General features: G+C 49.7%; 1 protein-coding gene across 1 annotated transcript; it reads right to left on the reverse strand.

The window, feature by feature from the left end:
- Positions 1-4,382: 4,382 nt before the first annotated feature.
- LOC120648920 (expansin-B11-like) lies at positions 4,383-5,565 on the reverse strand. Its single transcript, XM_039925547.1, has one exon. It carries the CDS (start codon positions 5,487-5,489, stop codon positions 4,686-4,688), a length of 804 nt encoding a protein of 267 aa, XP_039781481.1. The 5' UTR covers positions 5,490-5,565; the 3' UTR covers positions 4,383-4,685.
- Between the last annotated feature and the right edge of the window lie 7,655 nt (positions 5,566-13,220).

Consider the following 13,220-nt stretch of genomic DNA (forward strand, 5'->3'; position numbering starts at 1 on the left):
TCACTAAACTGATTGCTAACCGGCTGGCAAGCAAGCTAAGTGCAATGGTTTTAGTTCAGCCAACCAAAGTGCATTTGTTAAAGGTCGTTGCATCCATGACAATTTCATCCTTGTCCAACAAATAGCTAGGTTCCTCCACCAATAGAAACAGCCTCGGATTCTTCCAAAGTTGGACATTTCTAAGGCGTTCGATTCAGTTTCTTGGGCCTTTCTATTGGAGATTTTGCAGAAAAGGGGCTTTGGCCCTAGGTGACGAGACCTAATCAGTGCTATCCTTGGTTCTTCGTCCACTCGAGTAATCCTTAATGGCATCCCAGGGGAAGAGTTGCTCCATCGGTGTGGTCTTCGACAAGATGACCCCCTCTCACCTATGCTCTTCATTTTGGTTATGGATGTTTTAAATCGTATGGTCCAAAAGGCTAACAATGAGGGGCTATTACAACCATTGGCTATGCGGAACATTCATCACCGAGTCTCCATTTATGTTGATGGTGTGGTTTTGTTCCTTCGTCCGGTCACCACAAACTTGTGTATGGTTGAGGATTTGTTGTAGCTGTTTCGTTCTGCTTCGGGCCTTAAGACGAACATCCAGAAAGCAGTGTTTTGCCCATCTAGTGCTAAGAGGAAGAGTTGACGGTTGTGCAAGCGCACCTCCCCTGTGAGGTTCAGAGTTTTCCCTGCAAATATCTTGGACTTCCTCTCTCTATCAGGAAACTAACTCATGCATAGCTCCAGCCTATATCTTGGGCTTCCTCTCTCTATCAGGAAACTAACTCATGCACAGCTCCATTGGTGCTTAAAGGCCATTGTCAAAATTAGAAGAAATTTCCTATGGCGAGGTCAATAAGAAGCTAACGGGGGGCATTGCTTATTAGCTTGGCCAAAGGTTTGTATGTCTAAGGAACTTGGCGGCCTTGGTTGTTCGCAAATGGCGTTTTGAGGTTTCAGGTCAGTTCACTGCCAGTTCAGCCTATAAGGCCCTATTCAACGGGTCCATTTATTGGCAGCAAGCAAACTGATTTGGGGCATCCGATTTTTGACTACTATTATACCAGGATTCTCATTTTTTTTTAAAAAAAAAGCAATCCTTCTGTCCTGTCCCAAATGCTTTCTTTCATGCCACACTGAATACAACCTCCTAGCGAACTTGTCTGCTTGTTAAAAGCAAAGCTTGTCATTATCCCAGACCATGCAAACAACGAACACAAGCAGCAATACGAGTTAGTACTGCCTGAAATTGATCTTCATATGAAGTGGGACCACCCTCCATATGAACCTATTCTGTATTATAAACTTTATAGTCACTAGAAATACCTGATCTTCTTACTCTTTGTGATCTTCTAGGGACCTCAGCCTATGGCACATTTTGTGCCTCAACTTCTGGCACATCTTGCATCTCAGCTTCTGGCACAACTTCTATTCGAGGCTTCTGCATTTCCGTCCTCCTCATGTACAAAAGTGGGTTCAATTGGCTATGTTTGATATGTGTAATGACTTGGATTTGTTGTAGTGATTGGGATTGGCTTCATGGGTCGCATGTTGGTTGCTATAACTCAACTGATGTGAAAATGAGCTAGATCCCATGAAAATCGAACCTTAAATGCCCCACCCCCCCAATATATATATATATATATATATATATATATATATATATATATATATATATATATATATATATAGATATAGATATTGCCCGGCTTTGCCACAATTCTAAATTTGTATTTTGTGAAGAATCAGAATTGTCATGATTCAATTGCCACGTGGCACTTGTATAGTAATCCATGCAAAATAGAATGTACATGCAATTTGTGTTTTGTGAAGAATCAGAATTTGTGTTTTGTGAAGAATCAGAATTCTTATGACATTTTGGAGGTTTAATAATGACGACGAAAACAGAATGTCATTAACTAGTGATGGAAGAAAAACATCATAATATTTCTGACAAAAAGTAACAAAACAAGATTAGTGACACACGATATATGATGGACGAATTTTTTGCCACACGGCTGTCAAAACCTACAAAGACGTAATTTCAAGTTATGTGACAAATAAACGAAACATCATAGAAGACAAGGTCTCTTGTAGTGTTCCGTGGTCTGTTTGCGTCTGTTCGCTTTAGCCACAACAATCTTGGTGTAACACTCTAAAATTCACATTAATAGTGTCTAGCTTAGTTCCATAATTTTCTAGCTTCAAAAATAATTAGTTTTGGAATATTTAAAACTAATTATTTTTATTGTGCTCGAGTTTCTAAAGCTTCCAGAATTTTTCTGGAATTTTCTGGACTTTATTTCTATTTTCTACAAATTTATTTTCTTTTTTAGGCAATGAAAATCTTTTTTCTATTTCTTTTTCCTTTTTCTTCATTTTCCTCTCTACCTGGACCACCGACCACCCTTTCTCCTCTTACCCGCCTGCCCGATCTCCTTTTCCCTTTTCTTCTAGCCCATCTCCGGCTCATCCGTCTTTCTTTCTGTCTTCTCCCCTTCCTCTCACTAACGGCCTCCCGTCATCTTACTCCTCTAGTCGAGTTCGGTTCGGACTCGAGCCCCTCCACGGCTGGGCCCACTAGCATGGACGCACCGGGAGCCATTCGGTCTCGCCCCGCGACCCGCGCCCCTCTTATCCTTTTTAGCCCTTCTCTTTTCTAGTATTCAACCCACGGTCCAGTCCTATTCAAAAGTAATTCTGTTTTAGTCCTGTTTCTTTCTATTTAACCTATTTTAATAGTTTTTCTTGCTAATAAGTCCCTGCAGAGCTGTTTTTAGCGTATCTTTATCGTTTTAAATCCGTTTTAAGCGTTCTTAGTACCACTTTGATCGTTATAACATGTAGAACTAGTTTTTAACTCTTTTACCACTATTTTTCAATGATTGTTGTACTGTTTTAATTTATTTCTATTGTTTGCTTGTATGTACTTGTGTTGCTTGGCTTTGTTCGTGATGAGTAGACAAGGAGCCGTTCCAGAACTTTCAAGAGCAAGTCTTCGAAGAGTTTGAGCAGCAGCAAGTGACTGAGGAAGGCAAATATATTCCTTGATCATATTTGGTCCTAATAATATTTACTTTTATGCTTACATGCATTAATTTTGATGGGTACCTATTATCCATATTTATTATCCTTGTCCTTGAATAGCCGGGTACTTTTATAAAATTCTTTTGGGTAGTTTGCTTAGCCGCTGAACAATGGTTATGAGTGGTTTTACAACAATGCTACTTGAGATATGAGGCTTTATTGTATAACTTTTGGAACAATATGATATTTTGGTGAACTTGGATAAAATCAACCATGGAGAACCATCCGGAAAACAGCGCAACCACAAGAACTATATGGCTCTAGTCTTGGCTGGTTAATTAGATATTTCTAGCTTGTTAGTAGCTTACCGTAATGCGCATGGGGGCTGTGATGAGGGGTTCGCTGCCTGCCAAAGGTGCGTTGTATGTTTTGGGAATTGGTCACGCCTTGGGGGAGGTTCATTCATGCAGCTGCTGAAATCTTAGTGGGCTACTACTAACAAGGAAGTCTTTGTAAATTAAAGACCTCATAGTGAATCCCTGCCTCTCACCAAAGGAAGTGTTTAAGGGCCTTGCAAACTCGGGCACAAAGGGAGACACGACTTGTGGTGAAAGTGTGCAACCTCTGCAAAACGTGAAAACTGATTTATCAGTCGTATCTGCGGTCAAGAGCGGCTCGAACCCTTCTACTTAATGGAAATTATTGTTTTAATTCAGTTATTTAAATATTCCAAGCTATTTGTTTTCAGACATATATTTCTTTTTCATGAATGTGAGATGGTTTTATACATGTTTAGTAAATAGCTGCTAATGTTCAACTGTTAATTAAAATGTTTACCGCTTTATTCAGCTAACCTTAATCTTATTTTAAGCTTTTCATGTCATTTATTTTCAATATACTTGCTGAGTATGACTTGTGCCCGCACTTGCTACTACAGCACATGCTCAGAACAAGGCCAGTTTAAGGATTATCCAGCTAGGTGTATGTTCCCCAGTCAGCTACCTGTGGAGTTGGAGTATCCGCTGCTAGAATAAATGCGACCTGAAACACTTATTTTTTTATATTAATGACTTTCAGCTTTATTTGTAATAATTTAACTAAATATATTATGATATTGCTACTGTTATTCACTATTGTCCTCATATGTGTGTAATTTTGATCTGACGCACGTATGATTTATTGCTCTGTTTGTTCCTTCAAAATAGGTGAATGAATCAATCTCTCTGAATATATTATGATTTATGAGTGAGGCGTTGAATTGTGACTATTGGTAGTTTTATCCACACTCTGGACAACAACTTATATCGGGCACAAACGAATGGCACAATGATAGAAAAAAAACAAAAAGATCCACTAAAACTGATTTAATCAACCATATACCACGATATATAAATTCATTGTTATTACTACATGGTGACGCTCGGTGGGCTGAGAAATACATAGTGCAATAGTCAGGGGATCCGCCTCCGATCCTTTATTCATTCATGAGCGCCTCTTCATGTCGGGCGCTAATTATATAGTAACTCTCTCTCTCTCTCTCTCTCTCTCTCTCTCTCTCTCTCTCTCTCTCTCTCTCTCTCTCAAGTTGTAAGAAAAAAAAAACAATTGATGATGAATGGTTGCAGCATTATATGTAGGATCGGATGGGGTCGGGTGGGGTGGGATCAGAACTAGAACTGGAGCTTGGAGGGGTAGAGGGTGTCGGGCTTCCAGCCTTCGGGGATGACGTCCTCCTGCTCGAGCTTTTTGCCTCCCTCGCTGGTGATGCGGACGGAGATGGGGCCCTTGATGGGCTTGGGGGTGTCGATCCTCCAGATGGCGCCCCAGGAGTGCTTGAGGGGCTGGTACTCCTTGGCGCCCTTCTCCTTGATGTCGACGCCGACGATGTCACCGTCACCGGCGGCGTACTTGACGAGCATCGCCATGTAGTTGGGGTTGCAGCCCTTCTCGATGTGGAAGGCGATCTTGGTGTCAGCCGGGTACTTGCACTTGACGCGGCGGAACTGCATGTCGATGATGCCCGCCTTGCGCAGCTTCTCCTCCTCCCCCTTCTTGGCCATGGCGCCGAAGGCCGTGCCGGCCAGGTCGAAGTGGTAGGCGGCGATGGGCTCGTAGTTCATGTCGGTGATGTAGACGATGACGGGCTCGCCGGAGCACTCGGCGGGCTTGTCGCACTTGATCTCGTAGCAGGAGCCGCAGCCGAGGCCGTCCTTGAAGATGGGCGAGTTGCCGCACGCCCCCATGCTGTTGAAGGGAGCCTTGTTCACGTCCTTGTACCCGCAGGCGCCGCCGTTGTCGTCAGGCCCCGCGCCTGTCGCCTTGCCGTACCACGTCGCCTTGGCCTCCAGCCACTTGCCGTCGCACTCTGCCGAGATGTTCTTGCCCGGGGGCACCTTGGGCGGCCCGCACCGGACGCCGCCCACCAGCGCCGCCAGCACCACCACCGCCAGAACACCATGATGCGGCGTCGCCATTATTCTTCTTCTTGGATCTTAGCTTTATTTGGGCTTCTGCGGCTGTGTGGCTTGTGATGATTTGATCTGAATGCAATGGGCTGCCATCGAGGAGGGGTATTTATGCTCGCCGGCGACACACCAACGCAGGGCGCTCCGCCCATGTCGGTGCTGCATGCCATTCCTTCCCAGCTGATGGTTGCTCTGCACCTCCGGACGGCCGGACCTTGCATGTGTTCTTGCTTGACACGTGGCACGCGACGCGACAACGTACGTACTGTGCCCCGACAAGAGAGGAGACTCCGAGCGATAGGTCACCAACCAAGACGACGGACCATCATATCGGTGGAGTGGAGGTGCTCATGGCGACCGTGCAAGTCGGTTATATGGGCCGTGCTTTAGATATGGGCTGCAATTTTAATTTGGATCTTAATTTCCTCCATGATCAATTTATTAGCACTTAGATTCTTACTATAAAAATGCCCGCGCCGTGTGTGTGTATATATATATAATAGGTAATATATCGGGCGCAAATCAATCTCTGCAGGCAAACTATTGAAACTTAAATCTGAGTCATTGGATCAACATCTAAGAGATATGGGGTATTGGGTAATCACACTTTTACAAATCACCCCTCCCACCTCTCTGCGCCCCTCCCCTTGTATGTTGATCTGATGGCCCAGATTGAAGTTTCTATAGTTTGCACGGAGAGATTGTTTTGCACCTGATATGTTCCCATATATAAGTGCTTATAAAGTTTTGTTGCAGAATTGGTCAAATTTGATTTCTGTTGTTAAATGTATGTGTGAGGTATGGAGCATTAAAATATGTCTATGGATCGTCCATGAGTCCACAGTAAGAAAGCTTGTATGTGGCAAATTATTATAGGTGTTGATGTTGTGGTATATGTAGTGTGTAAGTGTGGGAGACGATTTAACCTGTCACCGATACATATTAAGGGGTTGGTTTCGCAAAAGTCTTGGGAGTTTCTGTGAAATTGATGTTCGTGGTGTGCAGATTGATCTCGCCAAAGTTCAGGTGGTTTTATGTGAAAGCGACGTAGGCAGGGTGCCGATTGATTTTACCTAAATTTAGGGGTTTTCTTAAAATTGCCATCAATGGTCTTTGTTGATTTCATAAAAATTTAGGGAGTCTTTTGTAAAATTGACATTCACAAAGTCCGAAGACTCTTTTACAAAATTGTCATCCATGAACTTTGGATTGATTTCACCAAAATTGGGGGGGGGTTGCAAAAATTATGTCCCCAACTGTTCGTGATCGTCCCATCAGCTGATCTAACAGCCGAGGTGATTTGGGGTGACGTGGCCACTCTCCGGTGCAAGACAAACGCCCACTACATACATATATACATCTATATCTATAAATATTACTAAAGCGAGTAAGGTTTCTACCTAAATTTTTGGTTTGGTACGTTGGTTCTGCCTGTGTTATTGACAGATTGGCTTTAATCCATCTCGTATGCGAGTCGGACTAACCCCTCCGTCCATGACTCGATCACATAAATCTCTACAAATTAACACAGGAGCACCAATACATATCCGATACTTATACCAACTTTATACATAGCAAAGCACGAGCATAAATACCTAGTATATATATATTATATAAAAAATTACAATTTTTTAGATTTTAAAGAATTATTAAAATTTATTATCATCCTCGTCCTCATCCTTATCGTCATGCATCCAGAGAAACTGGAACTTAAAGATATTGTTTTTCACATACCTCATGATGATTGATACCTGTGCATATAGTCAATGGTAACACATCGGCAAAAAGAGAGTATAGTCTAGGTATATAATATAAACGGAGTGGTCTTAGATCTTGTTTGGTTTTTTAAGTAGCTGTCACATCGAACATTTAGATGTCAATTTGAATGTTTGAATGAAAATTTAATATAAAACTAGCTAATTGCATAAGTTACAATTAGAATTCTAAATAAATCTATTAAGTATAATTGATATATGATTAGCGGATGGTTACTGTAGCAATTAGTTGACTAATTAAACTTAATAGATTCGTCTCGTGATTAAGTCACGACTTATAAAGTTAATTTTATTATAAGTTTATGTTTAGTACTTCTAATTTGTGTTTAGACATGCGATGTGACGAGACTTATGACTTAATCTGAAAAAAAGCAAATGAGAGTTTCATCAGCATTAAATTAAATAGAATATACCATATTAGCAATTTTGCTAATCAAAATGTGACATTATAAGGATAGATATGAGAGATGAGTTCTGTCGGTACCCTGCAACAGGGATACCCACTCTTACTGCAGCAAAGCAGGACCCGCGTAGTTATCCGTAGCTGCGCGGGAGAGACGGAGTAGCCAGGCCCCACAGGCCAGGCTTTTCCCTCACCAGGCCAACGGCCCCGGACCGTTCCCCGCCTGAGGATGGGTCCGGTGGCGCCACGTGTCTCCATGGAAGGGAAGCTCCAAGCTGACCGCCGAAGCCTCGGACCCCCAGAGGGGTCCGGGACCTCCTACGCCCGTCCGGACTCCCCTCACCGTGTAGGGGTCCGAAGCCGCCACGTGTCCCGGAGGCGTGGGATCGTGCGCGAGCCTTCCGGAGGAAGACTCGCCCACCTACCGCATTTAATGCGATAGACAAGGCGTGCTCTGCCGCCGTGGTACACAGGACAGCCTTTTGTCAGGCCCCGCTGCGCGCCGCGTGTTACCAAGGAGCACAGTGCAGCCGCCTGAGCCGCGCCCGCGCAGAGCCCGCCTGTAGCATTAAACGGATACGACAGCACGGCACTTTTCCATCATGCCGCCTACGCCGCAAGCTACACCGCCCGCTTAAGCAATGTGACGGGCGGTGACACTAGCTGCGACGGGCCCGACCTGACAAGACGACGCTAGGACATGATGGACGAAGGGCTCCGGGAGCAGGCGAGGGAATCCAAGAGAAAGATCTCCTTTGCCTGCGACGCCATAATGCATGAACAGTGCGTTAGGTTATACTACATCGTTGGACCCACCTGTCGGGGATCCAACGACTGTGTACGCGCCCCCTTGAGATATAAAAGGGAGGCGCTCGCTGTGCACAAGACAGATCCATACAGACTCAAGCTCTAGCGAACTTCTCACTCTCGTGGGAAGGCAATACAACACACAGTGGACGTAGGGTATTACGCTCCGGCGGCCCGAACCACTCTAAATCCTGCTGTGTTCATCGTGTTCTTGAGGAAGATTGATCTAAGACTAGCTAACCCCCGAGTACACACCCTCTGGGCTAGGGCGGGTGCCTTCCGCCACCCGGCTGTGGTTTGCAGCACCACGACATTTGGCGCGCCAGGTAGGGGAGCTAGCTGGTCGCATTTCATCATCCTCTTCGTCCCCATGGTTCGTGTGGACGACGTGGAGATGACGGAGGGGGGTGGCGTCCTCCACGCCACACGCCCCTCGCGTTCCTGCTCCAGGGGCAACCGTGCCTGTGGAGCAGCCACCGTTGGCGGCGGCGCGAGCCGCCCGCCGGCAAGAGTCAGGGCGCCCATCAAGGGCCCCCTCACAGACTGCGAGCGGCGGAGCTCTAGCCGCGGCTAGGGAGTTGCTTCGCAACCCTCCGGCTGAGGCAGCCTCGCCAGACGCCCTGAGGCAGTGGCGAGACGACGTCGACCGTCTCCTCCACCTGGCTCAGGCCTCCCCCAGTTCTGCAAAGACTGGGCAACGACCTCCGCCTGGCAACGCGGTGGTACCTTACCACCAGCGTCAGGGCGGTGCGTCGGCATCTGTGCGCTCCCCCACCGTGAGGGGTGCACGAACAGAAGACTTGCGGGCGGAGCTCAACCGCCGGCGCGCGGGGGAGGATGCCCGCATCGCAGTCGAGAGGGCGCGAGAGCGCCGTCTCAACATTGAGGGACGCAACCTCAATGTCGATCTGGACGCGGCGGCACCCAGGCCTCCGGTGAACGCCCGGATTCAGCCAGGGGCACCGGTGGCCGGGGTGGGCTGTGCTGCGCTTGCGGAGCACCTCCGCGCCGTGGCGTGGCCACCCAAGTTCCGCCCCCACTTGCCGGAAAAGTACGACGGTACTACTAACCCGTCGGAATTCCTGCAGGTGTACGTTACCGCCATCACAGCAGCTGGTGGCAACGGCGCCGTCATGGCAAGCTACTTTCATGTAGCCTTGTCTGGGCCAGCCCGGACCTGGCTCATGAACCTCACACCTGGGACGATCCAGTCCTGGGAAGAGCTCTGTGCAAGGTTCACAGCGAACTTCGCCAGCGCCTACCAGCAGCATGGTGTGGAGGCACACCTTCACGCCGTGAGGCAAAAACCCGGGGAAACGCTTCGGGCTTTCATCTCGCGCTTCACTAAGGTACGGGGTACCATTCCTCGTATCTCAGACGCATCTATTATTACTGCTTTCCGTCAGGGGGTGCGTGATGAGAAGATGCTCGAGAAGCTGGCGACGCACGAGGTGGAAAGCGTCACTACGCTTTTCTCCCTGGCAGACAAGTGTGCCAGGGCCGCCGAGGGCCGTGCATGGCACTCAGCTCCCCAAGACGGAGACACCAAGGCTGGTGGCTCCAGCGCTACCGCTCAGGGCGGTGGCAAGAAGAAGAAGAAGAACCGGGGTCGTGGGGAGCCGCATTCTGGCGGACCAGTCGTTGCAGCAGCAGCGCCACCAGCGGCGCCGGCTGCGGCGGCAGCGGCTGGGGGCCAGAATACACACGGCAAACGCCCTCGCCCGCAAGGTGGAAGCGGAGGTTCATGCCCAGTGCATCCCACCGCTCGCCACAGCGCTGCTGACTGCCGCGAGATCCAAAAGCTCGCGAAACGGGTCAGTGGGCGGCGGGAGCAGTCCTCTAAGGATGACTCACCCCCTCCTCGCCAGCGGGCCGGCAAGGAGAAGGCCTCTGACAGCAGGGCCGCAGCCGGGGAGAAGGAGCTGGGGTACCAATCCCCCGCTCGAGAGCTGAAGGGCGTCTATCACAACGACGACTCCGATTCCGACAACGGCGACCGCCGCAAGAAGCTGTACGTGATGTATGGCGGGAGCTGGGAGCTTGTCTCCCGGCGGGACGTGAAGACCCTTCGCCGGGAGGTCCTTTCGGCGAAGCCGGGGGTCCCGAGGGCGGCGCCGCACCAGAGGTGGATGAACACCACCATCTCTTTCGGGCCATCCGACTGCCCGGAGAATATGGCTGGAGCTGGTGTGCTACCTTTGGTCACTGCTCCTGTCATATCCAACGTGAGGCTCTACCACGTGCTGATTGACGGTGGGGCTGGCCTCAACGTCATCAGTTATGCAGCATTTAAGCAGCTGCAGATCCCAGAGTCCAAGCTGACTCCCTCTCGCCCATTCTCCGGAGTGGGCCCACATCCGGTGTTCCCCCTGGGGAGCATCACATTGCCGGTCACGTTCGGGACCGAGGAGAACTTCCGCACAGAAAGCGTCATGTTCGATGTTGCGGAGGTGAACCTCCCGTTCAACGCTATCATTGGCTGACCGGCACTCTACCGCTTCATGGCCATTGCCCACTATGGGTATTTGGTCTTGAAGATGCCTTCCCCTGCCGGAGTCCTCACCGTGCAGGGCGACCGCACCGCTGCCGTTGCTGCAGTTGAGAGACTGCACACTCTGGCGGCAGAGGCTGCACGCTCCGAGGAGGATCCGTCCACCTCGCAACCCAGGGCGCCTGCAAAGGCTCCCAAGGTCCAACCATCTGATCCGGACCAAGTTCCCGTGAAGTCGGTACAGATTGGGGCAGACACCACCAGGACCACCCGCATCGCGGGGAACCTGGAGGAGAAATAGGAAGACGCGCTCATCGCTTTCCTCCGGGCAAATGTCGACGTGTTCGCCTGGGAACCGTCGCAGATGCCCGGGATCCCCAGGGAAGTGATCGAGCACAATCTGAGGATCTACCCCGACGCCACGCCGGTGCGCCAAAAACCTCGGAAGCAGTCTGTGGAGCGGCAGAACTTCATCCGCGAAGAAGTCCACAAGCTCCTACACGCTGGCTTCATCGAGGAGGTCCACCATCCCGAGTGGTTGGCCAATCCGGTCGTCGTCCCAAAAACCAACGGGAAGCTCCGGATGTGCATCGACTACACCAGCCTCAACAAGGCATGTCCAAGAGACCCCTACCCTCTTCCGCGTATCGATCAGATCGTGGACTCCACCTCCGGGTGTGATCTTTTGTCTTTCCTAGATGCATACTCTGGTTTCCACCAGATTCAGATGTCTAGAGAGGATAGGAAGCATACTGCCTTTGTAACAGTAGATGGGCTTTATTGCTACATTGTCATGCCGTATGGTCTAAGGAATGCCTTACCCACGTTTGTGCGAGCTATGAACAAAACCTTCTGTAATCTAATTAGAGATATTGTTGAGGTTTATGTCGATGACATTGTGGTCAAGACTAGGGTAGGATCAACACTAGTGGAGGACCTGTCCCTCGTCTTCGACCGTCTTCGCGCCACCCGCACGAAGCTGAACCCAGAGAAGTGCATCTTCGGCGTCTCAGCAGGGAAGCTGCTGGGTTTCCTGGTCTCGCATCGAGGCATCGAGGCAAACCCAGCCAAGATCAAGGCGATCGAAGCAATGAGGCCTCCTGGCCGCATCAAGGACGTCCAGAAGCTTACTGGATCTCTCGCTGCTCTTAGCCGCTTCATATCGAGGCTGGCTGAGAGGGCCCTTCCCTTCTTCAAGCTGTTGAGGAGGTCCGGTCCATTTTCATGGACCGAAGAGGCTGAACAGGCCTTCCAGGAGCTGAAGCAGCACCTCACCTCGCTGCCAGTATTGGTGGCACCAGAACCCGGTGAGCCGTTGTTTCTGTATCTTGCTGCATCTGCGGAGGCGGTCAGCATGGTGCTGGTCGCCGAAAGGATGGAGCAAACCCGCCAGGGGAGCACTAAGGTCCTCTTGGCCAAGGATGGTGAGCCGGACCCCGGACACGGGGGCCCGTCAGCCTTACCCCAGCTTGAAGGTCCGGGCCCCGCACAGGCAGGCCCGGAGGAGCCTCATCCCATTGGGAGCCCAGAACCACTGGGGGCCCAAGGGACAGATGCGGTGGACAAGGGCGAACCGGACCCAGGAACTAGGGTCCGGACCGTCCAAAAGCCAGTCTACTACGTCAGTGAAGTCCTCCACGAGGCAAAGGCCAGGTATCTTGAGACGCATAAGCTTATCTATGCAATACTTATTGCGTCCAGGAAACTGCGCCACTACTTTCAAGCACACCGAGTTGTTGTAGTGACCTCTTACCCATTAAGAGCGATTCTACACAATTCCAACGCCACAGGCAATATCGCCAAGTGGGCAGCAGAGCTGGCAGAGTTCCAACTGGAATTCCAGCCTCGCCATGCGGTCAAAAGCCAGATCCTGGCTGATTTCATAGCGGAGTGGACTCCTTCCCCAAGCAACCCTGGAGGTCCGGCCATAAATGTTGGACCCCCGGAGCCGGAAATCAGGACACCAGTCTTCACCGAGCCTCACTGGACACTCTTCTTTGATGGGTCCGCCCGCGAGAAGTGGGCCGGAGCTGGTGTGGTCCTCATCGACCCAAACAAAGATCAGCTGAAGTACATGGTGCACCTTGAGTTCAAGGCCACCAACAACATGGCGGAATACGAGGCTCTGATCTTCGGCCTGACCCAAGCCCTCTCATTGGGGGTCCGGCAGCTTCTGGTGAAGGGGGACTCCCAGCTAATCATTAAGCAGGTCCGAGGGGATTGCAACTGCAATAATCCCCAGCTCGCGGCATACCTCATACACG

The sequence above is a fragment of the Panicum virgatum genome, chromosome 9K, assembly GCF_016808335.1.
Source record: "Panicum virgatum strain AP13 chromosome 9K, P.virgatum_v5, whole genome shotgun sequence".
NCBI lineage: Eukaryota > Viridiplantae > Streptophyta > Magnoliopsida > Poales > Poaceae > Panicum > Panicum virgatum.

Excerpts from the sequence above, each read along its gene's own strand:
- LOC120648920 (XM_039925547.1), bottom strand. The coding sequence starts at position 5,489 with ATGGCGACGCCGCATCATGGTGTTCTGGCGGTGGTGGTGCTGGCGGCG.